This window comes from Pseudopodoces humilis, chromosome 7 (genome assembly GCF_049639895.1).
Source record: "Pseudopodoces humilis isolate 2021_Gansu_Grassland_sample_001 chromosome 7, ASM4963989v1, whole genome shotgun sequence".
NCBI classification, from domain to species: domain Eukaryota; kingdom Metazoa; phylum Chordata; class Aves; order Passeriformes; family Paridae; genus Pseudopodoces; species Pseudopodoces humilis.
The window spans coordinates 23,388,638-23,416,214 of NC_142206.1; the positions used below are offsets into that span (position 1 = coordinate 23,388,638).

Here is a 27,577-nt window from a genome sequence, read left to right on the forward strand (position 1 = left end):
GAAGAAAAACAGTGCACAACACCACTGCAAGGTACGATTCAGCCTGATCCTAAACTGTGTTGTTTACAAGAATTCCACTCACCAACAAGAACAATCCAAGGCTCTGCTGGTGAAAATAGCATCTGTGGCAGTTTAATTGTTAACCTGGCTGGCACACAAAGCCATTCTGCTCTTGAACCCTGGCCATGTGTTCTTAGGGAGCCAGGGCTCCAGCACTCCATCTCCAGTTAAGTCTTCCTACACATCCACACAGGATGATTTCAATGTACTGTCTGGACTGAGAACAAGATCCAATCTTCTTAAATGTACCACTATCATGATTTTTTATGAAAACTCTAGTATTCTAAAGGATAGATCACCTAAAAAAACAGCAGCAATTCTAACATCCATCTATTAAATTTCTGATATGTGAGCACAGGAGAAGTATGGAAATACATATCTGAAATCTGTGAGCTGTTTCATAGTTGAGATTGTTCATCATCTCAACTTGAATCCACATACTAATGAAACAAAATTATTAAAGTTTAAAAATTAGATTCTAAGTTCTTTTTGCCTTACAAATTTAATGCAGGGAAAATAAAAACCATTTTCACTTCAAGAGAAATTGGTTAAAAATCATTCCCCATTTTATAAGCTTTTGTAAGAGCTGACCCTAGAAAGAAAAAGAACAAGCAGAGGTGCAATGAGAAGCCTTTAGAGTTGCAAAGAATACAGAATTTTTGCAGAACATGAAGATGATTCTTCCTTCATAAAGGAATATGAGCACAAAAAGAACAGATATTCTCTCCACACAAACACACAGAGCTTCACAGCACTGTACACAGGAAGTGTCCTTGACAGACAAAAGATGCCCCCAGCATGGAGAAAACAGTGGTTTGAGGGAGCACCTTCCCTGAAAAAAAGAAATGACAGCATTCTAAATATCCTACTGAGATGTTATTAACTTTAATGTCTCTCAGGTCTGGATAACTAAATTCCAATAAAATTTCAGGAACTGATAAAAAGTTCATTTTTCCTAGAACAGCTGAAGAGAACAAATACCTTATGTGAGCAACGGAAAGGTGCATCACGTGAAGAATAGTATTTAAGCACCTTTTTTTCAAAAGGGGGTAGGAGAGCTGGAAGAAGAAGCAGCTACATAGCCTGACAGAGATTTAGTAAAAAATTCTGCAGTCTTAAAGCTTCCTATTGAAAGCTATCCTACCCCTATCCTACTAGGGATAATCAAATTACTGAAAAAATATTTGTGTTCTAAAACTACTATTGTAAACAAAAAGAAATTATCATTAACTGCTCGTACATCTGCTTTTTCATGAACTGAGGGAACAAGTATGTCAGAACTGTGTAAAATATCCTAATCTTAAACATGTGCACTCCCTAAATATGCTCTGTTTCAACAATCTATTTGTAAATTTGTATCTACAATAAATGTACTGCATTATATCCTACTGAGATACAGTATTGTATTGCCATGTCCAGGACAATACAAATAGTCCTTTAAAAAGTATATTGAAAGACAATTATGTTCTTACAGTAATTTAAAACCACCAGATGGAAATGTGTTCGTGATCTGCCAACTTGGTACCACAATTTGAGTTGTGAAGGAAAAACTAACCACAAAATTACCAGAAAAAAATGAAACAGTTTATTTTGTACAAGTTACACACCCTAAAGGTAGAATCTGTGAAGAACAATAGGGTGAAAGGGTAGAAAATCATTACCATAAGAAGTCTTGAGACAGTGCACACATCCTCTTAGCATAAGGAAAGTCTGTAAAGTAGCAATTAGAGACTCCTACAGAAGGAAGGTTGTGGATGATATCAAAGAAGCACAGTAATGTTGATCATTTGATACAATTAGATCTTAAAAAGAAAAGTACCATTTTGCCATTTAAGATTCATCTTCCTTTGTCACACTGCAATAAAAAAATTTATTATACTTAGACTGTTAGATAAAAGAGCTGGGATGGGGGGATATTCTCTAAGCTAGTTTCTTGGCCTTCCAAAAATCACATCTTCTTAGGATGAAACTAAGATATCTTATTCTTTTTTCAGTTGTGTCTCTACACCTGTTCCCTCATCAGAATTGGAATTACTGTCTTCCTCACTTTCATCCCACCTCAAAATTAAGGAAAATATTTTTCTCTGCAACCAGCACAGCTTGGCTGTTATTACCCTCTACTAGTACTTCAAATGAGCTGGAGATATGACAACATCTGAAGGAAAAGTGTTTGAATTAAAATCCTTGTCTAGTCTTATGGCATCCTGTATGTAGGTAACTTCTAGTGCAGGATATCCTAGTAATTATGCATACTTATGAATAAGAATCTCTATTGAAAAACAGGAATTCTTACCAAAAAAATTTTTACCAAAGTCTTGACACCTATTTTACTCCTTAAAATATGAGAAGTGAGTTTAAAGTAAGTTCATCTAAACTAAGATGATTCTAAGCAGTAGAAAAAACAGTAAGCATCTAGTACAGAGTATCTTTCACTTATTACTATGGTAAAACTGTAAATTAAGTTATGAACACAAAATAAACACCATTATAATCCACTTAAATGGTCAGTCAAGCTAATAAACCAAGGAGTGGGTTTATTTCAATTCTCAATAGTTACGAGGTGTGATGTTTGCATGCTGCTTCCTACCATCTGACAGCAAATATAAATTATCTTTTCCATAATCAACTCATCAAATAAAGATACTACTGTATAATTTTAAGCATCAAAAAGATTATGTTGTAGGGATAATCTGTTTCTTCTTTGTCCCTTGTTAGTAATCTAGATTAAAAAAAATAATTCTGTGTACATAATCCATATGACTGAAGCCACTTTCTCATCACCTTCAGGTGACAGAGGGGCAATGACAAAGCAGTGATCTCTAGTCTGGACCTCTGAAGGCAAAAAGAACCCCTTAAAATTAATCATAGTGACATTCAATTTAGCTAGAAGAACTGCCATACTGTGTAAAATAATTGTAAAAATAGTTTTTAAAACCCCATAAATTATAAAAACTATTCTAACCTTTTCCTATTTCCAAGATATCTAAAAGGTTACACTAATTTATCAGCAAAAGGAAAAATGTAAGATTTCACAAGTTCACACTCAAGTACTTTCTCATTCTTTCATTTATATCCAGGTTCTTTCTATGGAGCTAGAAGGTTTATAACTAACTAAAGCCACATCACAATTGACTTTTCTTCTTTCACTTTTTCCTCTTCCCCGAGAAGAAAATCATGTTCAATTATTAATGAACACTAGCACACACAAACAAAAAGAACACAGGCTGTCACTTCATCCTTCTTAGATAAAACCTCCTCAGTAAATAAAAATGAAAGAAAAGAGTCAATGTTATCTGCAAATAAAGAGCAAGCATCCTGTATCAATTTAGATCAGCACGGCCCTGATCAGCACTGATTTATATCCACTGTACATCTTCCTTCCCTTAACTCAGAATTGCACAGAGAACAGCAAAAAGAGCAGAGGTGCCCACCATTTAGTTCAATTATCTTCATTCTTCCAACATTAGCCTGTGCAATACCCTCAGCTTCAAACTTGAGATATTTTAAATAAATGTAGTAGAAAAGTGTACTTTAGTATTTAAATTTTTATCAACCCAAAGCTATTCTTCAATCCAAGCCCCTTTAATGCTTTCTACAGGTTTAATAGACAAAAAAACTGTCCAGAGTAATCGATAGAAGTACTTTAATAGAGTTGTTTATGATTAACTGATCTTGAGCTTGGATTCTCCACCAGCCTCAGCACCAGCAACATTAAAGCAACTCTAGTACTTTTTCAAAATTAAAATCTGATCTCTTCTTTCTGAAGCTACACTCAGAACTATAAGAATAATGTGCAGAGATAATGGTGTTTGGTTTTATGTGCTTGATGACATTTTGCCCTTTTCCACCTCTGTTATGCTTTATAACACACGCTCCTAATTCAGAGTAAGAAACAGGTTATCATACTTATTAAAAGAATTGCATGTTCCACAAAATGCAATATTTAAAAGACTCTAGGAAGCAAATGTAGTCCAAATGTGATGTATTCATAACATGAACACAGTGTGAATCCATTTAACAAGATTCTCTATTTCCCTGAGGAGAACTCTGAAATTACTGGTTCCTAAACTGCCAGGTTTATCTTCCATCAAAATACCCTAAAATATAAAGAATTGACTACCACCCAGTAATACACAAAGAAGTACATGAATACTATGGAGCATTCATGTATTGCAAAAATAAAGAAAGCTGAGGACAAGGATGAAGGCACAGCTGAAGGAACAGCTTCACAGTTTCCATCCAAGAAAATGGGACATTACAAAAGTTGTAATTTTCAACTCTCTTATTCCTAAAAGCCTTGTATCATCTAAACACAACAGGGATAGTGTTTAGCAGTCATATCACAATCCTAGTGGTAAGTTAAACTTTTAGGTAAAACTACTGATTTTATACTTCCTCTCAAGTTTCCTTTAAATAACTACAAAATTATAGTAAAGATTTCTAGTTTTGCTGTCACACCTACATCTGTAATAAATGTCCTTGAAAGGGCTCTTCCAGGTCTACTAGATATAGAATAGTAAAACAACAACCTATAAAAAACTCAGATTTATTACTATTTTGCACTAATGAAATCAAGACTGCTTCTAAAATCAACCCAGATCTGCTCACACAATATTGTTTATAATCACATACACACTGCGGTAACACTCCAAACTCACTATACTACAATATTCATGCTCATAATTTCTAAAACTCAGGAAATACAAAACACCTTTAATTCCATTTATCTTCTGCATCATTAATATACATCTGTGCCTCTTTCTAACCCACAAGGAAGGCTTTTACAAAGCATCATATTGGCAAAAGAAAAACTATGGTAACTCCTCACCAAAGGCCTTTTAAATACACCATAAAAACTATGTAGTATGTGGTACCTGATGTAATTTCAAGTAATCAGAAGTGCACCACAAAAGTGTACTCAGTTCCCAAAGGAATATTTTTATTTCAGGCCATTTTCAAAAAGATGTGACTGCTCCAACTTTCACTCTTGCAAAGGTATATCTTAGAAAATAGAGAAAAAATATACTCACCAAAAATCCTTGCAAAAATATGAACTACTCTTAACCAATATGGGTAATAAATTAAAAATTTATATTTTAAAAATCATAAATTCTTAAGGACATATTTTTTAAAATCTAGCATTCAAATACAAATGGTTGCAGTGGGTGGGAAATAAACCAGAATAACCCAAACAAGTACCTATCCTTGCCCTTAAAACCCTAATTCTACCCCTTGTACATCTTGTGTGAAATGAAGCAAGCAGGAGAAAATTACAAAATCAATGTTATTTAAGAATCACAGAGCAAAAAAGGGTTAAGCAAAATTTTATAAAGCCTTTTCACAGATATGATCTTCGTCAAGTTTTGAATGGTTGGTTTTGTATGCACATAAGGTATGTTTCACAAGGGACCTTTTTGGTTTCCTTTTTTGTTGTTGTCTTTGGGGATGAGGAGCTGCTACATGAATTGGCAGCAAAAGAGGAATCAAATCTCAGGGTGGAAAGATCACTTCTTTTCATTGTATGTTGGCTTTCATAGAGAGATAGATGGAAACAAGCACAGTCCAGCTCCTGTTCGCAACCATCCCCAAAGACTGACACTTTTATCAGGTGGTAAGGGAGTCAGAGGAGTCACAGGAACCCATTATAATGGAAAAGCCTAAGCAATGGAAATGCCCTGAAATGCATTTTACCATTTTAACTGACAATTAAAGACGAAATACCCATTTTCTCTAACTTCAAAATGGAAATTAAAAAACTTACACTTTTATTAAACTATTAATTCTTGTAACCATACCTGCCTTTTGCCCCTTCCTGCCTGCCATAACTAGCCATTAGTAATATCACAACTATTCATTATGAATTTTCTAACATTCACAAAACTTCTTTGCTCACTAAAGTAAATTCTGTTAACTTGGAGCTTTTTACCATGCAGAAGTTTTATCTAATAGTGCCAAAATACTTTAACTAGTATAGTTACTAGATGTTGTTCCAATTTTACAGGTAGGCACTCTCATTTTGTATAAACTCCTCCACAAGTAACTTTAAGGTCTTATATTAAATATTCCTAACTTTTTTTAGGCATTATCTTAACCCTGTTGCACACCATAATATATTCTATGTTTTAACCACAAAACATATACTGTTTCATCCTCTAGATAAAAATTCTTAGTGGAAAAGGGCAGCAAAACCAAGTTTTTACCTCACGCCCTTTATTACCTGTACTGATGTAGAGAGTGTTTTCTTACCCAGTCAGATTTAACTGCCACTATCAGAGTTTTCAGTACAAAACAAAAAATTCTAGCAATTAAATCATATTCATATAATTGTTCCAGTCTTTCTGTCTTTGATCAGTAAAGCCTAAAATAAATTATATCTTTACTTTAAGATATAAACTGGAGCAAAAGTAATCTTTTCCCTCTAATGGGATTTCTGAAGTTAAGAGTTCTTTTGTTTCCATAATGTATGCTCACAGCAGCAGCGATCTCTTCCAGGACACAGATACTCAATCCATGGGCTGCTGGAGACACTCTGCTACAAAACTATAAATGGGACAGTTTTAAAGCCAGCAGCTATTTTCAACACAGCTTTATTTTATCTGGCAAACAAAGAAATGAGATACTGAAATCCTGTACCACATTATGATTCAATACTTTAATAACACAGGTTGACCAGGATACTTCTAAATACTATTTGTGACGTTTCTATGTAAACAGTACCATGGATTTGGCAGAGTAAAAATCATGAAAAGGCCCTATATTTCATGCATCATTTCCCTCGAAGTCCAGTATTTCACCAATCTCAGATTACTTCCACAAAAAACTATGCCTGATGATCTTCCAGTCTCAAGCTGGCTCATTCCTGGAAAGAACTGACTACTGAACCTGGACATGTGTGGCTGTTCAACTGGTATTTAAAGTCATTTGGGCTTTCTCATGCTAAAATTTCAGATTCTCCTGTGGTTATGATATACAAACACTCCGAGGAAAGGTCTCAGAAATATTGTTAAATAACATATTTACAAAAGAGCTGAACGGAGTCCAGTCAACACAGTTTTGCATCTAATTCCAGCATCCTGACACCATTAATGGAATCATAGAGAAGGAATGCTGAAATACAGTTTTTCTTTTTTTTTTTAATAGTAGGAAATTATCAACAGTATAAGCTATTATTTAAAAACTTGCCCATTAAAAATGTAATATTTATCTGAATATAGATAAGGTTAGTGAAATATAGAAAGGTATTTAGAAAAATTATCACTGCCTAAAATATAGTTAGCCTCTCCTTACACTTAGCATCTCCTAGCATCTCTACTACCTCCTTCTTGATAGGCAAACAGTACCCTGCCACCAGTAAAATCATTTACTCTCTTCTAGTCACTGTGTAATTTGAATGGGTTATATTTCAGTGACTGTATAATTGTAAAAAAAGAAATGATCCTACTGTTTTACAAGTATTTCTACAAGTCTAGCAGCAAGGCAAGGAAGAAAACTTAAGATAAAAGAATTTGTATAATGCAGCAATCTATTGCAGATCATCTTCAGCAAATCAGCATTTATCCTCAACAAGCTGTACAAATGTTTACAGCAATTTTAAAATGAGCTCTTCCAATTACTGCATGCAAAAGTATAAAGAACTAGATGTTCTAATTTGTATGAATGTCATAATAACTGCACTTGTTTGAAGTTGGCATTGAGAGGTGAACCACCTACAGAACTGTTATTGTGACAGCAACACTTCCACACCATTAAATGACTCCTAAGTAATGATTACATCAGACCAGAGCTAAATACACATTATTGATTTAAAAGTTTTGCAATATATTTTCAGCTACTTACAGCACAGATTGAAATACTTATATACACTTTTAAATGAGAAATATAATTTTGCAAAAACTCCCAAAAAGAACCCTTACAATTTAAATTCTGATATTTCATATTTCAAACATTTTCTGAACAGTTTTAATTACTTTGAGATCCTACCTGAGAGATTCTGCCATGCGCCTTAAGTCCTCATTCTGCTGCTTTAACCGTTCAAGTTTAGCAAGGATCTTGGATAATTCCCGACTGGAATGATCTGGGTGCTCGCTGTCTCGTACCAGGTGCCCACCAATATAAAAGAGTAAAGTTCCCCAAGCAAAGAGGATGAGCATAATCCAACGCCAGGAACCAGTCCATGGCCGCATTTTCAGAAGTTCAATTCACTCCAGAGCTGCTTCCACTCACAAAATAGCAAACATTTTCTTAGCTTGTACAAAGGTGGGCAATTCCAGTTCCTCTGCTTCAACACATTGTACCAGGGAAAAGTTCTTTTCAGTGTTTGTCTTACTGCAACTCCTTAAATAAGATTCTTATAAGGCTGTACATACAAAGAATATTGCATCATTCTTCATTTATATTCTGTTGGAAAAATAAAAATAAATCTGAAATTATAATTCTGATATGTAAAAATATAGTGGACTGCTATTGAGCTAAATGCATTGTCATTAGCATTCAAGAATGAAAATAGTCAATGTTACCACTTTCTGTCACAGAGACAAAGAAAAAAGCTTTTAACTTTCCACAGAACATTATGCTGAATTCACAAATGAATTACAAAGAATATGCAATTAATCTTGGCTTTGAAATGGCCAGAGGAAATGCTGCTTTTTATAAGAGAAATATTTACCATTTCATGACATTAAAATAGTTTAAAATAGTTTAAAAGTCACTCTGTGATAAACTTGACATTTTTCTTTACTATCAACAAATAACTCTTATTTAATTATAAATCTTTTATTAACTTTCTTCTCCATTTTTATCATGACTGCCACTCTAATAAATGAGTTATAGCCATTTTAACATTTAGTCTATTCTGCAATTTGCAAGTATTTAAAAATCAGGCATGACTTTAGAAACACTTCTCTGCTGTTTGAAAACTATCAAACCTATTTTGACAGGTTATTATTAAGACTATTTAAAAAAAAAAAGCAGAAAATGCTTCAAGGGTAATAATACCTTCTCTCACAAATAAAACCTCCATGCCATTTTAAAAAAAGCAAAATCACCTCAGCTCATATTCTACTTGGCAAAATATCATTTGATTAGGGAAAAATTTCCTCATCTATCTAGATCAAATTTTAACTGACAGCATGTCCAGAGTCTTCTTTAAGTGCTTCTCCCCTCTCTTCCTCTTTCTCAGCAATGTAACATTTCTACCTTTTTTAAAGGGCACATATATGCCATTCTGACTCAATTTTCAAAGTAACCCATTTTCTGAATTCTCAAATGTCTACATCCACTGTATTTCCTCTGAGATACCATCCATATCTACCTTCCCTCAAATTATTCTTTTCTTTTTGATCCTTCTTTCACCCTAACTTCTTTTTAATTTCATTTAGTTAATTTATTCTGTTCCAGCTAATTTAAAGTCTAGAGCAAAATCTTCCCAAATTGCAATAACTTCCAAACTCACCCAGTTATGGAAATATGCCTGGAGCACACACTTCCAGATACAATAACTCTAACCTTGAAAATGCTTAGTGTTTTCAACAGCACTCGAAATGCTGAAAAATTTCTCTAGTTATCTTGAGAAGAGGGGTAGTTTGTATATGTTTAAAAGAAGCAAAAAAAAAAATCCACTTATGACTAGTATGATGGGACACATTTGTTTATAGAGTACTTTGCAAGCAAAATATTAACTTCATTTTCAATCTGTTCTTCATAAAACATGAGCTTAAGAAGACTCACAAATCATGTATCTTCTTTATCAGAGGTGACGTTGGTCTGTCTCAAACACCAGTGTTAGTAGATCAGACAATCAATAATCCACAAAATTGATATAACGAGTCATCAGGAACAGACAGTATTCTTCCAACAGTTCTAAAGAAGTTAAGGAATGCAATAGTTTAATTATCAACAGATAATTAATTATTAATTTAATTATGCAACCTCTTAGTTATAACAACTTTGCAGCAAAGGAATGGAAAATTTAAAAAGTAAACTGAATTATTTCTAAAGGTGACAGCAGGGAACCCTGCAATTACAGGCCAGAAAAAAATATATTCTTGTCAGCCAAACTGGCAGAAATAATAAGATTAAATAAATCTGCAGACATAAGGATGAAAGTAATCAAAGTAAAACAGTACTAACATTACTTTTAGAAAGACAAATTGTGCCCTGTAAATTTATAAAAGTTCTTTTGAAGATGTAAACAAACACATAGGTAGGACAGAACCAGTCCTAATTGTTGCATAATTGATTAAGTCAATGTGGATTTTCAAATGCCATTCAACAAGGTCCCCAAAATGTTCCAAAAAACCTAAGCTGGATGGAAGAAGGAAGATTGTCATGTGAGTCCCCACCCCATTAGAAGATAAAAAATGTACAGTAAGACCAGAGAATCACTTTAAGTGGAAAGAGTGAGCAAGAGCCTCTTTGTACCCATGGCAGCCTTCATACAGCTTGACATATTCATAAGTGTTTGGAAAACAAGATGAAACAGAAGGTGAAAAATCTGATAGCAATGAACTGGAGGTCATCAAGATGTTTAATGAGGGAAAAAATCAGTTCTGCAGTGTGTAGAGATGATGTTTGAGGCCCATTAGGAATGGGCTTTAGCTGGGATTGGTAATTCTATAAAATGTCAGTTCAACATTGGGCTAAACGCAACAAAGTTCTCACAGGTTTTAAATTTCTAAATTATATCAATTTTTAATTCTAAACTTTCAGATTTCTATCAATTTCTATCAATCTCTGAAGATGTCATTATTCTTTTCATAAGTTAGGTCACAGTAGAGTTAAATATAAAATACAGATGCCAAACTAGCTGAACAAATAGGAAGAACATTCTGGAAAAAACATTAAAAGCCTGTATCTCAAATGTGGCGTGTCTAATTATACATGAGTTCCAACAACACTTAACTATCAACTTTGTACTGTAATGTGGCTTTCACATTAATTATTTTATTTCACACTCTTCTGGGAATGCAAAATGCCAATGTATTTGACATTTTGTCAAGGTATTTGACATTCCAGGGATGAGACATCCAGCATCCTTGGCTGCTCCATTCCTGGAAGAGTTTGAAGCCAGGCTGGATGGGACTTTGAGCCACCTGATCGAGTGAGTGGCATCCCTGCTCATGGCACAGAATTTGGAACTAGATGATCTTTAAGGTTCCTTCCAACCAAACCATTCTATCATTCTGTGATTCATTATTTCAAAGTTCACACAAGATCTTTAGATAAATCAAATTAAAGGAAAAATTATCACATTTTTAAAATTGTTCGATTTTTATGGCTTGTCTCAGGTTTCTGAAAGATCTCCACATGCAGACATATGCCACAGCTATCTGCCTGAATGAAAGTCAAGATGTAATGTCAATATTTATACTTGTTTAACTTTCTACAGCTGTTTATGAGATTTCATACTGTAAACTAAGTTCAAGACTGCCAAGACTGAAAGTATGAGCCTTGAGTTAGAAAAAAAACCACAGCAGCAGCCCACAAACGCAGCAATTCAAACCTGTCACGGATCATGACATGGTTATTAACACCATCTGACACTGAGTACGTAAATAAAAGTCCACCTAACCTAAAAGGTGGGGCAGAGCAGTACCAATGAATATATTTTATTAAGCAGGAGAGAGAAAAATATCTTAATAGCAGTTGCTACTGCTATTATAAATTTATGTTGTAATTATATAGTGAAGGTCCTTTATCTAAGAATATTACATGACTTTTATTTTACCAGAGAAAGCCATGAATTTTAATTTAGTAGTTAGTTATCTCCTGAGATTTACCATGATTTCTTGTCTTACATTTGATTAGATTTACCCATACCCTTGCATTTTCCAGGGCATAAGTACATCAAAACATAGTATATTGGCAATTAGCTAATTTTTTTTCCCTTCAAGTTTAGATTAGTTCTTGTTTCCTTTCTAGGGGATCCTGAGAATGGTTGACTACATTCTTGCAATGTTACTCTCTAAAATAATGTAAAAAAATATCTCTTATCTCTTTCAAAAAGCTAATCCTAGATATATGGAGTGAAGGATGTATTTATACCTCTATTCTCCCCAGCAGCTCTAAAGCAATCTTTCAAGCTAATTTTCTTTACAAATTTCATCACTACACACAGTTAGGAGGGTTTTTCAACCTGATCCCTCAGGTAAATCATCTTCCACATATAAGAGCCCAGCTACCAGCCACAGAAATCCCAGTCACAGGTGCTAGACATGGATGGAAAGGCAAAGCTCAGTCCAAGAAGCAGCTGACATCAGTACAGTAAATCAAAGCCAGCTTTAATGCCACAGCATCAGTGTGGTGGGACTGCAGATGCCACAGAGAAATTGATAACCTTCAGTCATTCCTGAATGTATGCTTGTAAAGACACAATTTTTAGCTGCCATGAAATAAAGCAATTTGGTATGACATTAACAGTGCAAAATCTTCAATATACAAATTTAAAAGGTCTCCTGGTTCTCTAAGAGAGAAGATGAAATGGCTACAGGCATCTATAAAATTTTCTCAATATAATGAGAAATAAACAGCACATTGATGTTGATTAAAATGAATGCTTTTTGTTTTTAAGTGTAGGAGTCCTCTATCATTCCTTACAAATTGACTTGTTACTTCAGCTACTAAAGACATCAAACCAATATCAGGAAAAAGTTTCGTAGAATAAGAATGAACTAACATTAAAAGCAAATGCTAAGTTGAAAGTATCACATACAGTAAGCTATTCTTCAGGTTTACTTTAATCTTGTAGGTCTATTATAAACAGTCACTATAAAATGTGCAGCATTATCTAATGAAACAAAATAGGTCTGGTAAGTAGTGGCTACCATAAATCATTGGGAATACATAATGTTCAATGCATCAGTTGAATGAAAAATAACACTGTGAGAAAGGAACTCAAGTTAAAATTTATTTATTGTAAGTGCATAGCACAGAAAATGTGGTTAGTGTCACAAACTTATTTAGACTCCATGTAGAGGAGACAGAACATTTACCTAAAAATAAGTGTCTGCTTCAAGCCTTAATTGGGAAATCAAATTGTGCATACTACACATGTAAGCCACAACCGATTGTAAGAATGTGAAAATGTTTTGTTGCTAAATTAACAGGAAAAATTTGGTTAAAAAACAACATTGCTTCAATGCAATGGAATGCACTGAATGACTAAGTGAAAATGACTAAATGAAACACGGAAGAAACTTGATTAAATTGATAACTAGAAAAAGAGACTGAAGCATAGTACCAATATCTTAATGAGAAATAATGTGCATCCATGTCAAAGTTATTTTGCTACAGCAAAAATTAGTAATAAAAAAAACCCAACAAACCAAAAACAAACAACAAAAAAAACTCCACACCATAGTGCCTTTCTTCATCTTCCTCCCATAAAGCCTTCAAGTTATTTTAAAGCTTTAAAAGGTACTTAAGAATTAGAAAATTGAGTAGCCCAATACTATATAATTTCAAATGGAAGGTTTTTTATGACTTAAATAAGGCTCTTTTTAATGTACTATTTCAAATATGCTTTCAATAGTAAATTCAGTGACGCTGTGTGTATTTTCTCCTTGTGTATTTTTGCTTCCTACAGAATTACAGCCCTAGAATAGCATTATGATTTTTCTTGGCAATGTACAGTTTAAAATTATTTTAGATTAAATTCAAAGGAAACTAAGCAAGTCTACTTTTGGCTGAACCACCTACTGGCCTAGATTCACTCAAAAAAAAGTGTACCTTATGTAAGCTGAAAAGCAGAAAACAACTCATGAAGTAAAGCACACACATCACTATAGCTAGCATACAAAGCACTGTATTTAAGCCATGTACATCACCTAAAATTGTACAATGTACGAAACATGAAATTCATTCCACTCTAAGAGTTATCACAGTGACTTATCACTAAATGTGAAACACTCAAAAAGCATGTTACACCCAACATACAACTTAGATTGAACTCTCACAACATTCTCAGTTTCCCTCAAAAGTAAACTTGAATTAGTATTTTTAAGATTTTGTATTTTTAAGATTACACTAACAAAAATTACCTTCTTAGGAAAGCATTCTAATCTAAGTAATGTTAGCCTGTTGTGCTCTCATAAAAATGAAAATTAAAACCAACTTTCTGATTTCAGTTCCTATTTAAGAATAATGTGATTGCACAGCCTCTGACAAAGGATTGGAGCCTACGGAAATAATCCTTTTAGGATATTAAAATAAAACTAAGGATCAAAGGACAAAAGTAACAAGTAAATCCTTCTGTAGTGTTTGATAAAAATAAGCAAACCTTACAAATATTATTCACGGTGTATGCAATGCATTCTTTATGAAGACTTACACAGTAATTCAATCAGAATTCTGCATGTAACACAAGGCAGTGCTGGTGTCTCGCATGAACCAAATACTTGTTTTTCTCTCTTGGACCTGCCTACTGTGATGTATCCCAAAACAGGATTTCTCTTTTCATGGCTGCATTGCTCTGGCAGTCAGCAACCATTTTACAAGGACGTAATACATTCAAACCTTTTTGCATCTATCTCTCTTCAAATTTATAAGCTTCTGTCTTATATACAGAAATTTGTATTTTTTCATCCTTTTAACTGTATGTTATTACACTTTATCCCATTCTACCTCTCCAGTATCCCAAGTAAAAAATTCTTGTACATTTTTCAGAACCCTCCTCTATTTTGTGACCTATATTTCATTATGAGCTATTATATTTTTGTGACATTGTCACTACTGCAGAAGTCCAAGATGAGTAACACATGTAATCCACTGCAGCAATAGGATCTCTCCTCCAGACTGATACTCTTCCTAGCAGCACAAGTCTCTGTCACTTCATCCCTTCAGCTACTTCCTTTCCGAACAAATGATTCTATTTTTCACCCACAATCTCTCTCAGTCAATAGAGAACTTTCTATGTGCCAAGAAATGCTGAAAGGGATACATAGATATTATCTGCCCAACTGTGTTTCACTGGGAAATTGACTGCATTGAAACAGTTAGCAAGTAAACCCAGAAAAAACAGATCAAAAAATCTTTCATAACAAACCTATATAGCATTCATCTAATTTCCCATTTTTATCTACCTCTACTTTGTTAACTGTACTTTCTTTGAAATTTGCCCCCATGCTTTGCACACTATTGTGATCAAGCCAGGACTGGTAATTATTTCTAATTCCAGCATTCATATATATCAATCCCAAGAGACCTTTTCCCATTTAGTTGCAAACATTTTAGAATCGTGACTGGAAACAATTTGGAAGTATTTCATTCATCTATAACTTTTTAATTACCTTTATTAACATACAAATTATATCTATTGTTTTCTTCAACTAGAGAACAGAAACCCATTCACAGAGCATGTATTAATGTTTGCATTCTACAAGTATCCAAAATGAAATTCATTTTGTTTCCTAGTCAAGCTCACTGTTTTAGTTATATTTTTTCTCCCCATAAAAACTCTCCACTTTCTCTTTTTTCTGGAACAAGGACATAAAATTTGTAGTATTCCATATATATATTTAATTATTGGAGAAATTTACTTATTTTTTCTTGACTTCTATTTGCCTGTATCAGAGGCCATAAATTGACAATCATTAGACTTGCTCACTATTTACTTGTACATCCACAACTCCCTCTTTACTATTGTTTCTTTCTGTAAAAGTCTAATTTTATATCTGCACAGATTGCTCTGAGCAATTTGATATTTTCTTCATATAGTACCTTATAATTGTGCATGAATAAATACAATCTCTGCATCTGATACAATCTGCAGATTACCTCAAATTAAATATTTGAGAAGGAAAAGATGGTACTGAGGGACTTCCTTACCTGTGCAAAAGCTACAGGCCCACTCATTTGGTGAGAAAACAAAATCTTAACTAATCACAAAAAGCTCTGGAGAAAGACACAATGTGATTTATCTTTCCTGAAATTTTGCTGAAGAGGTTTTGTCACTGAACGTAGAAGCTCAATGATTTTTCATACTTACAGAGATTATGAAGAAGGTAAATTGCTAGGACTTGAGGAATTAAAACCTCAAGTCTAAAAGCAAGATTATCAACTTGAGAAGAGTCATCTGAAGATTCATTTAGCAGCTTTAGCAGAATACATATTATAATACAGACAAAAACATTCAAAGCAGAGGAATGCAGGGAAAGATTCTGGTATTATTTTCAGAGCTTATAGTGTGTATTTGATGTAAAATGCTCAGATGAGCAGCATGGAAACTATTTTCAATTTAACTGCATAGCATTTTATACCTGAAAACAACTTTGCAGAAATTTGAAATGAAAACATCTTCAGAACGGAAGGTAGAGGAATAAATAGGCAAATATTCAGAATGACCAATTATTAATCTTGTGTCAAGTTTATTCTTCTTTTAGGAAGTCAATATTTACGGATGCAACCAAAACAAATCAAAAGGATGAGCACACATAGAATACAAACTGAGAGATGATCAACAGCTCAAGAGTTGCTGCATTTGCAACCAAAGTAGCATCAATAAATTCCCAAAAATGACCAACGATCAGTGAAGACATGACAGAAATCACCAAACCAAGGTGGCTACTGCTTTTTTCCAGTTCTTAACGTGGTGTGTAGCAGAAAAACTGAAGCTGAGAGAATAATAAGTACATTTTCCCTCACAAGTCTAAGTTCAATCAGAATCATGTAGGAAAGTAATTAAGGAATGTATGCAATTATTTCCTGTAAGCCTCCTCCTCCTCCTCCATCAGTGATCCCTAACCACCACAAATACCTGAGCTGTTATCAAGAATAATAATCTTTGAAGCACTGAACAAGGTCTTAGCTCTTTCAACCCAAAAGAATTTCTAATATTAATTTCTATTTTACAATATTCCTTTATGTTATCTCCTTGATGCTCAAAATGGTACAAATTCTCCAGGTAATTTCTGGATTTTTATCCTCAAGTCTAAATATCCACCATTAAGGAAAAAAAGAAAAAAAAATTAAGCCAAAGCAAACAAAAAAATTCCACAAAACCACATACTTAGGAAGTTAAGTTTACATTAATATCAGACGTTAATGGAAATGATTACTCAAAAAAAAAAAAGTGGTTATAATAAATACGAATGTTCGATGCAAAAATTTTGATAAATCATAAAGTAGAAAAGATTGATTCAAAATATCTAGAAAAATAAAACTGCAAGACAATTTCTAGTTATTAGTTTTTCATGATTAAAAAACAAATTATTAGAAGTTCCCACAATAGCTTATTTTTCACAACATGTTACATTGGATTAAATTCCTTGTATTTAGTACATCACATGGTCACACAGGTGAAAGTGCAGCAAAAAGTGTCAGTGAAGTCCCCATCCCTGGAGGCTCAGCAAAGACCCAAGCAGTGCACTCCAATAAACCCTACTCTGATCACTGGTGTTGGACTAGAAGATCCCCAAAGAAACTTTCCAAAGCCAACTATGATTTGATTCCATGAAATAAAAGAAGTTTTACAGATTTTGGTGTGTAAAAAATATTATTTTAAAAGGCATAACATTCAAATGTACAATGTATTTTATTGGTCACATAAACAGCAATGCATTTTAAAAAATCATAACTTCATAACACACGTGAAGAACGGCTTACCCTCTCCGTGACAGCAGGAAATAAACACAACTGCATCATGGAGGTTAGAGGTTACCAAGTAATTCCACTATTCCAGCAGTCAGTGAAATTAGTAACTGTTTGAAAGAAAAAAAGAAAGTGCCTTTAATTTCACATTCAGTAAGAACAACTTCTTTTTGATTCACTCTTTATCATAACAGTGAGAAAGAACCTAATATTTTCTTTTAAAATACCACATTTTCTACTTGTTATTTAGCTAATCATGGATTATCCATGAAGATCAATCACTCAATCAGAATATTTTTAACTACCATCTTTCATTATATCTCGATTAGATACAATGTGATCTAGGAACCAAAGAATTAAATCAAAGAATATTTTAGGCTCTGTATTGATTTAATGAGTAAATTTTACAAGTCGGTCTCACCAGGCCCCAATTTCCCTTGTTAATATTTGCCAACTTCAAAATTATGTTTGAAGTTGATTCATTAATATTTACAGATACCATCAAATTTGCAGCTGAAAGATGTTATACATGTTGAATGAAAGATATAAATCTGCATAATCAATTACAGCAGTTCAGCCATTTAGCAGTTTTGTCAAATAATTGTTTCCCCACCTCTAAGTGTTACTCCCTGTTCAAAATACCAGGCAAAACTTTGAAATGAAAAAAAAAAAAATTCAAGATAAATTAACCTTAATTTTAATAAAATAAATAGAAGAATATTAATATATTATTTCATATATTTTATAATTTATGTATTTTTATAATTTATAACAATTATGAATATGTTAAGAAAACCTTGGAAAGAATTTTCTTTCAATCAAAATTTTAAAAGTCACAAGAATAATCACTGGAGAAATCACAGATCTGGAGATTTGGAGAAAACAAAATACAAATAAGTTGAACAGCTATTTAAAAGTATTCCATAGCAAAAGAATACAACTTCCAAAATTTCAAGGAAATTCCTGTTATCTTTCAAAGAAAGATAAGCTATCTTCATACAGTTCAAGGCTTAAAGGCACTGAATTAATTGTGAGCAAGTAGAAGCAACAGTATACTCACAATGACAATGTGGGCGGAGAAAATACTGTAAAATTTTTTTCCTTCTTCTTTCTTTCCTATTCACTGAGTTTGCAATACTTAAAGTGTTAATTATCCTGTTATTCTAATAAAACTTGGCACATTTTCAATTAAAAAACATTTGGTTTCCTTTGAGGAGCTAATTACGTGGAGAACGCCTAAGGTGAACCACATAAAAATGATGGCCAACTCAGGTCCTATGCCCCTGTAGTTATTAAACTTATTTCTACTGGAAGGAAAAAAAACCCAAAGCACACACACACAATAACAAAAACCACAATGGAGTTAAGTACTAATCCTACTTCAAATACATAGCTTCTGGTCAGAAATAAAAAACAAACAATCAAAAGACCAATTTAGGTACTTTTAGTATCAGAGACCAAATATTCCTTAAAATTATGCTGTATGAACACCTAAAGGCTCAGTTATCTCAACAGCAGTGGCTCAGAGAAGTCCATACCCACAGCACTTGGGGGCTTTTAAGCTAAAGCTATACATAGAACATTGACCTTGAAAGAGTTTATCAGCAGTTAAGAATCTAATCAGAAATAATGACTTTTCTAAACTAGACAAAAGAATCAACAGTACATCAACAGTAACAAATACAGTTTGAAAATAATAAGCACTCCTTCATATTAGATACAGTAATAAATATAAGTGCTCATAATTCTTGTAACAGATTACATTTGAACACTTCAAAAATGATACAGTAATTTCTCCCTTTTTTTACAATCAATTTTATTTTGAACAAAAGACTGAATTGTACCTTGAAAGAAAAAGAGCAGTGTACTTGTCAAATACATGTAAGATTTTCTGTCAAACAGACAAAAACTTATTGGTGATTCTTCTTTTAGAAAGATAAAAGAGTCAATTGTAGAAACAATGCACTCCTCCAAAGAAATTATACATACAGACTCATCTTAATAAGCAATGGATGAAGCAGTTTTCAGTTTTACAGTCCTTTTTAATTCCTAAGATAATACATTAACCAGAAACACAGTGAAGTGAGAAGTTACCTTTATTTAATCTGAACTAATGGAATGTCTTTGTAAAATAAAAATTGCCTCAGAAAATGAACAGGACAATCACATGATAGTAAACATTTCTTTTTTCTCATTTACTTACTGTATTGACTCCATACAACCCTATTCTAATATAACCACAGTCAATGAAGAATAAAAATTCAAATCTCTAACATCAAGCATGATCTTCCTCCATAGTATTAAGTTAATAATCTACTGATAATCCTTGCAGAAGCCTCAGTCCAAGAAAAATCAGGAAGAAAATCTTTGGAAGCAATGAAGTAAAAAAAACAGACTATAGAAGGACATAACTTGTGTCTTATAAAAAGAAAGAATTGTTGACATTGAATTGTTTCTTACACTAACACAAAATTTGGGGAATAGGAGCTCCACCTGGATAACTTTGGCTCACGAGGTCGGAGAAAGTACTTTCTAAACATCTAAGTGAAAAACAGATAAAGGAAACAGCCACTGAGACAGATGATTTCATTAAGTAATGGATTCCCTTTTAATTGCACATTCCCTTTTAATTGAAGCACCAAAAATGCTTTCAAAAATAAACAGCAGTTAAATCAAGAAGCTGAACAGACTAGCGCTTTCTGCCCTGCATTAGTCATTTGAGAGTTAACAAAGAGAAATGCTGCACCCCTTTCTTAACAGAACTTAACAAAACTCCTGTTTCAGTGCTCATCTGGGACCAAAACACACGACCTCTTCTCAGGGAAAGTGCAGCTCCCTATCAGTAGAAAAATCTGGATACCTTGGGAAAGGAACAGAAAAGGAGAAAAAAAAACAATGGACAACCTTAAGGTAATATTTGACTTTTCCATTCTTGTTTCTGCTGAAGCGCTCCACTAAATTTTCTCTTATTTTCCACTAGCTTCCTGTGTCATTCCTTAATAGCTGCAAACATCAGAAGCAAGATCAGAGGTAAGATCTTTCCTCTTTTGGCTGCCATCAAAGCAACATGCAAAAATCTAATAACCAGGAAACTTAACATCAGTCTGTTCACAACTCAGCTGGATGTTTATAAATCAAGATGAAAAACAGGCAGATGAGAGAGCTGCTGAGTTTGTAATAGTTATGCAAAAATGCATGACACTTGGCAGCCATAAGAAAACTGAAGTGATATTTGCAACCAGGAGGTTTTGCAAAATCAAAGCATAGTGAAGGCTATATGGCATTCAGATGCTGGGGAAAAAAAAAGTCGTCACAGAACTGAGCTAAAAGACTTTCTTCTTATATATGGCAGGCTTGGAGACTGAGTGATTTGACAGAAATGCTGGAATACAGTTTTGAGTGGGCCACATCAGGGAAAGAGTGTCAAATGGGATCATTAACTAAATAATCAGACTTGTTTTTCAAGTATCACCATTTTCTAGTTCAAATTGAACAATGTTTTATGCGGTACTTTTATTAGAGCAAGAAAATCTTTACTGGAGATTGCAAATAGGAATATTGCCATATGATAAAGAAGTATCTGCCTTAACTTTAATTCCAATCCACCAAAATATTCAAATCTTAGCCTGTAAAAATTTCCCTTGGCACTCCAGTTTTCTTTTACTTGGGATACAGAACTTTACACACTAAAAAGCACCAAAAAAAGGCACCTAATGAGTTAATTCAAGTATGGGAAGCAATTTACTTGCATTAGCAGATAGGTTCATGTCTAATTCACTCTGGTTTACAGCTTTTGTATAGCTCCATGGCACCAGAAGTTGATTGCTTTCTGCATGTGATCATCACCATGGCTCAAGCATACCACTGATCTAAGATATTCATTTATTTAAAAGTGAAGGAATTGAAAAACTCCAAGCACTTTGCACAATAGTAAGGCTATGAATAAAACAGAGCTGTGACGTTGCAAGTCAAAACCTCACATAATGCTGCCAATGCCTTTTCCTCTCAAAATTGGTGTGACACATTATTATGGAAAAATGACAGGTGAGTTTAAAACTTCCTGAATTTAAAACACCTTTGAAATTATTAGTTTTTTGCTTAGCTTCTCTTATGTCCTTTTAAACTTAATAGTTTAAGTTTATACTGTTAATCAGAATTCCCATTTTTATTTGTAACAACTATCACCAATGCATAACTTTGCCATCAAACCATGGAGAGTGTTAGCAACTATCAGATTTAATGAGTGAGCTATTTTCTTTTATATTTAAGATGGGATTTTGGGATTTTTGTGTCTGTGTGCCCAGATATATATAACTTTTTTTAACAGCAATTAAAGCAAGCTAGGTGTTTTTTACCGAACAATACCTTATTTTTGAATCTAAACATTCTAAAAATAAGATTTAAAATTAATTTTCCATATAAAGTCTGTAATTATTAAAGCAATATTAATACTTTACAGTAACAAAATACTTAAAAGCTAAATTTGTAGATGTTCTCAAAGGTAATCCTAGTGAAATCCCATTCAAGTATTTCAGACAGATAATAAGTAATAAAATGCAGGATTTTAAATCACTATTTGAATCAATCTGGAAGTCAAGCACTTGTAGAAAAAACCTAAAATTTTATTATTCTTACTGTTTCCTAAGCAAACCTACATAGTCACACAGCCATTTACTTCATAGAATAATTGTGTATAAACTTATTATTTGTGAGAAAAGCAGTATTTTCCTTTGTGGTGAACACATTATATTAAGGATGTGACTATTGTAGCCAGAGGCTCCTATGTTTAGCCATTCTCCAGCAGTACCTCACAATTCCTTCCCTCTCAAGTTAGGCTTTTTACACCTACTCTTTTATAACAGGTATTACATTCTTGTTCCTACTTTCAGTGCAGGCTTTTTCTAGCCCTTCAGCTTCCTTCATTTCTGAATAGCTCAGGCTAATTTTAGCAACAGTAACAAGAAAAAAATCAAGGATGCCCATTATTCCCCATACAGGAATTCAAAAGAGCTCTCCATGGTTCTGAGCTACCTCCTGCGAGAATCACACACACTCCACACCCTTTTTTTACTCAAGAGTCTGGCTAAGGCCCAAACACAGATAGTAGGCTTCTGGTTTATAAATCTTTGTCTTCTTTTTAAGGCATGCAAACCTGCTTTAGCAAATTGAGTCTCAGGACAGAATAGCATAGTAATTTAAAGGAGAGTCTGGATGGCATTTGGAGTTCAGTTCCACAAGGAAGGAGGGGCATAAAGGATCTACATCTCTAGCCCTTAAGTTACTCACAAAATCAAAAAGCAACAATGAAACAAGAAAATTAGTCTGTTACCCAACTTAAAAATTGCACATGAAGATTATAGCAAATGTCAGCAGAAGATTAGAACCCCAATCATTCTGCTTTATAAACATGATTATCTACGTTGAGGTAGGTAAGTGAGCATCTTAAAAAGTGAAACACTGGTTTTTGAAGTTGGTTTTGCTAAAATCAAAATATTCTAGACAGACAAGTAGACTCATACATTCATAAAAGTTTTTAGGTTGGAAAAGACCTCTAAGACACATGTAGTCCAACCATCAACCCAGTATTGCCAATCCACCACCAAACCACGTCCCAAAGTGCCACATCAACACCTAAGTACACCAAACAAATTTTTTAGTACTTTGAGCATTCTGGGCTCCCAAGTCAAGGGAGCCTCAAGAAAATTTTGAGAAAAGAAATGGTCCCAGAAGTAGATAATACCAACATCCTTCTTATGTGGAGGCTAACAAGAATTCTAAAGGACAGAAGGCAGGTTATGCAGTAAAGTATAAAATATCATTCATGTAAGATAACAAGCTGTTTAACACTAGTGAATGCTCTGTGGTCAAACTACTGCTGAGCATAAAGACAGAATTTTATAAGAAAAATAGATGGTCTTTAAGAAAATGCTGGGAAGGAGCTGGTGACTTCAAGTCCACAATCACTTCTAGTAACACTACCAGAAGCAGCAAAAAATAAGTCTTTGGAGTACAATTTAGGCTGCTTTATGAAATATCAATGACCAAGTTTTTTTTCTCCTTATGACACAGATAAACCAAGCAGAGAGATGGTGCTGAAGCTTAATTGGAAGATACCAAATTGACAAATACAGAAGTTTTGAGAAGCCAATTCTTATATGCATAAAAGCTATATCAAATACTTTTAAAGCACAATGGAACTGAAATGGAACTGAATGGAACTGAATCTATGTCAAGATTACATAAGTGCAAATGATGTTGGAGCTGATTATCACAGCACATTAAATACAGGACCACAGCAGGAAAGTTAAATAAATGCATTAGCAGTTACTAGAAGGAACTTAAATCGATGCCTACATTGAAATCTTTCTACACAAGGAAGATGACAGAAGAATTGTTGCAGCTAGGAAACTACAATACTCATCAGAAACAACAGGCACATCAATTAACACAAGATAGTGGGAAATAAAGAACATTGCTTTTGTGAGGGACGTCATGCCTCAGAAGGTGACTAAGTTTTATAAACTAAATTAGCATGGAATTAGGGAGAGCTGATTGATGTAGAATATTAGGATTTTCTGAAGGCACTACTAGATTGTGAAATTCACTGTAATTAAAATGCTAGAGTTTAAAGAATTTGATATGTTAAAGACATCAGACTTTGATATTCGTTCTAAAAAAACCATCCATGGATACTATACTTCATCTGTCTTAGAACAACCCAAGTCCTGGAAGCACAGAAAGTAAGCTAGAAGAGCTTGTTTCCACTGCTATAGATAACTGCTACTGACATTTGAGTTGGACAGGGAGCCTTTTCAGACAAAAGCTCAAATCACATTAATTTTAAAACTGACTTTTTCTCACTGGATCTTATGTAGGCATGGTCATTGCTGAAAATCTATTCAGTAAGTGAAGGAAAAAAGTGAAGAAAATTGCAACAAAATAGAGTAAAAAAGCAGTGCCATGGAACTCAGCCCATTCTGATAAAGCTTTGATACTGTTCTTAAGGGTCTTCAAGATACCTAATATAATAAAGTTGAACTTCTGAAACACCAGAGTTAGGGAGAATATTTTTACTGCGAGAATTTCAAAAGCAATTATTTGGGAGCTAGCTGGAATGACATAGTGCATGTGTATGCATTTCAAAGTAGGTAGCAAGAGCTGAATTCCACAGATAGACAAGAAACCCATACTGCTGGAGAATTTAGGGAAAACTTTTTCAAAAGTTAAAGTTATCATGTCAATGTTAATACAGATGAAATATATAATAGAGAAAATAAATTTTACTTTTAAGACCGCTTTCTCTCACACTCTTTCTTTTTATGAAAAGTAGCAGTAAACCACAGAAAGAAAGAAGTCCCAATATGTGACCAGTCATGTGAAAACAGAGAAAGATGAGATAACACAAGCATTTCTACAAAAGAAATGTTATGAAAGATGCTTGGATGGTAAATTAAATATGAAACATAACTTTTTACCTGTAGTTTATAAAATGATCAGTATTGGAGCTTACAGGAAACAAACCTATTACATTCTGTCTGTAACTTTGTTTTAATCAGAGAGCTTTATAATAAATTGATTTAAAAAATCCCAATAGTAAGTTTTGCAAATGCACTAATTACTATGTTCTTCTACAAACTAACAAAGCATTATTAGGACAAACACAGATAAAGGCTCCAAAAAGCAGTCTATTAGGAAAACAAGATCAAAGAAATTTTGTAATTGTGTGTGATTTTTATATCCTAATGATATCTGTGCATGTGAACACTTTGTGTTCATGTTTTAATTTAGGAACCTCACCATTTCATCTGTACTACTTAAAACACAGGCAGACTGTACTTTTCAGAACAGTGTAAAATGTGCTCCCAGGGTGTCACATGCTGCTCCTGGTATAATTAAGTCCTTCTGTATTCAAAGGACTTGCTGTGCCTGCTTTGCACCCCTAACTTAGATCCTGATCCTGCACCCAGCTTTCACAGAAGCATCCATACACATCCAAAGTGTTAGCTGCAACCAGTACAGGAGAATTCTCAGAAACAAAACAGAACCCCGTACTACCTGTGTGTTTTCACATGTTTTCACTTTCCAAAAACTGCCTGAATTATTTCTAATCTTTTCAAAATTATATCCAATCATCGCTTTGGAGGAAAACTATTCATTTTCCCTTTTTTTATTTACATGCATTTCTGTAACTGATGTCAAATAAATTAACAATTTACTAAATATATTTATCAGAGGGGGGAAAAGCCCACAGAACACCAGCACTGCATTCTCAGCACAATACTGCCTGACCTATTTTCTAACCACATTATAGAGAGGAAAAGAATTAGATTGCCAAAACATCAAAACCCAGAGACTTCATTTAAAATATACATAATCATAAAGCATTACAGTTCAAGTCAGTCAGAGGGGAAAAAAAAAAGTACATTTAGATAATACTGAAACTTGTTTCCAAAGTTCAGAGAACACTATATGTTTTAAATTCTAAAAATTCTTTATGCTTGCTACTCAGATATCCCGGAAGTGTAGTACATGAGGAAACATGAACTGAAAACTGGACAAATACACTGATAAAGGTGAAACTGATTTTCTCCCTGCACTTCATCCATCACTACACAATACTACCAACATAACAAGCACTGAAATTCTTCACAACAGATTCCTTACGCTCAACTGAACTTTTCAAATATACCAGCTCTCCAGCAGCTTTTGCCTGCTGCATATACATATGCTTTAATAAAGACTGAATCAAACAGCTACCAAAATTCTGACAGCATTTTACAATCTGTAAACAGTTGTCAATTTTAAATCTGTACAATTCAATCTATATTTTACAGATTTAAATTTTGCAATACAACCTGTATTTTCTCAACTCTATAACTTTCAAACATCAACCTGTTTGCAAAGACATGAGAATCAAACTATCATTACAGTATCTCAGATGCAATTCTAATTCTGTCTCCTCTCCTCACAGTCAATTCAAATTTGATATAAACCTAAATAATCCTAAATAATAAAACCACATACATTTGCTGTTTGAGATTTTTCATAAAGGCACCAGCTGGAAATGTAATACTAATATGAGCACATTGGTGTCCAGGTTTTGTGATGCTGAGCAATAATAATATCACCTGAGGCTGAAAATGCTATGATAACTAGTTCCTCTGAAAAACAGTTTTATGGTCTCTTCAGCCACCTTTTCAGGCATTGATTAATTCCCCATAAATGATTTCAAGACTGCTAGTAGCTGTCACTGCATTTATTTGGAGTATAATCTTAGCCTTTTCCTTTATGAAGTTAAACAGCTTCTATGGCAGAAGGAACACTGAATTTCTTTCAGAAGATCTGCAAAAAATTTGCGATAACGTATCTCCTTTCTAACTTCAGAACAAAACAAAGTGATAAATTCCTTCAATAATCTATAACACCAAGGTTAAACAAGAAGGCCATGCTTTTTATTTTCACCCAGAGCAGCACCACTAATTACTTCTGTCATTGCTATCTTGCCTCTCACTACCAAAGTGTTTGTACAACACAAGTGAATGATAAATCTTTTGCTATGGTTAGTGTAATTTTTTAGCAGTTTAAAATACTCATGGGTCTGCTGGCAAGATATTCTACTTCACAATATAAGCATCACTTTTCTGAAGCACAGAGCTGATGGATATCAGTTTCCTTATATCAGGAGGTTAAAACTGATGTAAGCTTTCTTAAATAAATGAAACTTAAAAAAAATAGCTACCAGAATACAACAGCAAGATGAATTTTGCTATCTAATAATGAAGTACATACAAAGACAGCAATATTGAGAGAAAGATAGTAAGCAGATACTTATTAAAAAATATCACAACATCCTACTACTGTACTAGTCCAGGATGTGTTTATTAGCTAAATTAGCTAATTTTCAGATACTTTTTTTCAAATACCAGATATGTAG

General features: G+C 33.6%; 1 protein-coding gene across 3 annotated transcripts in view; it reads right to left on the bottom strand.

Moving 5' to 3' along the window:
• The window catches only part of FUT8 (fucosyltransferase 8), a 104,297-nt gene that overhangs the window by 45,074 nt on the left and 31,646 nt on the right, over positions 1 to 27,577 (bottom strand). For all 3 annotated transcript variants that reach the window (XM_005522417.3, XM_014252116.2, XM_088057860.1), the window contains exons 3-5: positions 17,659 to 17,753; positions 9,787 to 9,918; positions 8,041 to 8,457 (exon numbers count right to left, since the gene is read on the bottom strand). In XM_005522417.3, the coding sequence (XP_005522474.1) occupies positions 8,041 to 8,243 (203 nt within the window). In that variant the 5' untranslated portion in view covers positions 8,244 to 8,457; positions 9,787 to 9,918; positions 17,659 to 17,753. The remainder of the gene's footprint in view (positions 1 to 8,040; positions 8,458 to 9,786; positions 9,919 to 17,658; positions 17,754 to 27,577) is intronic.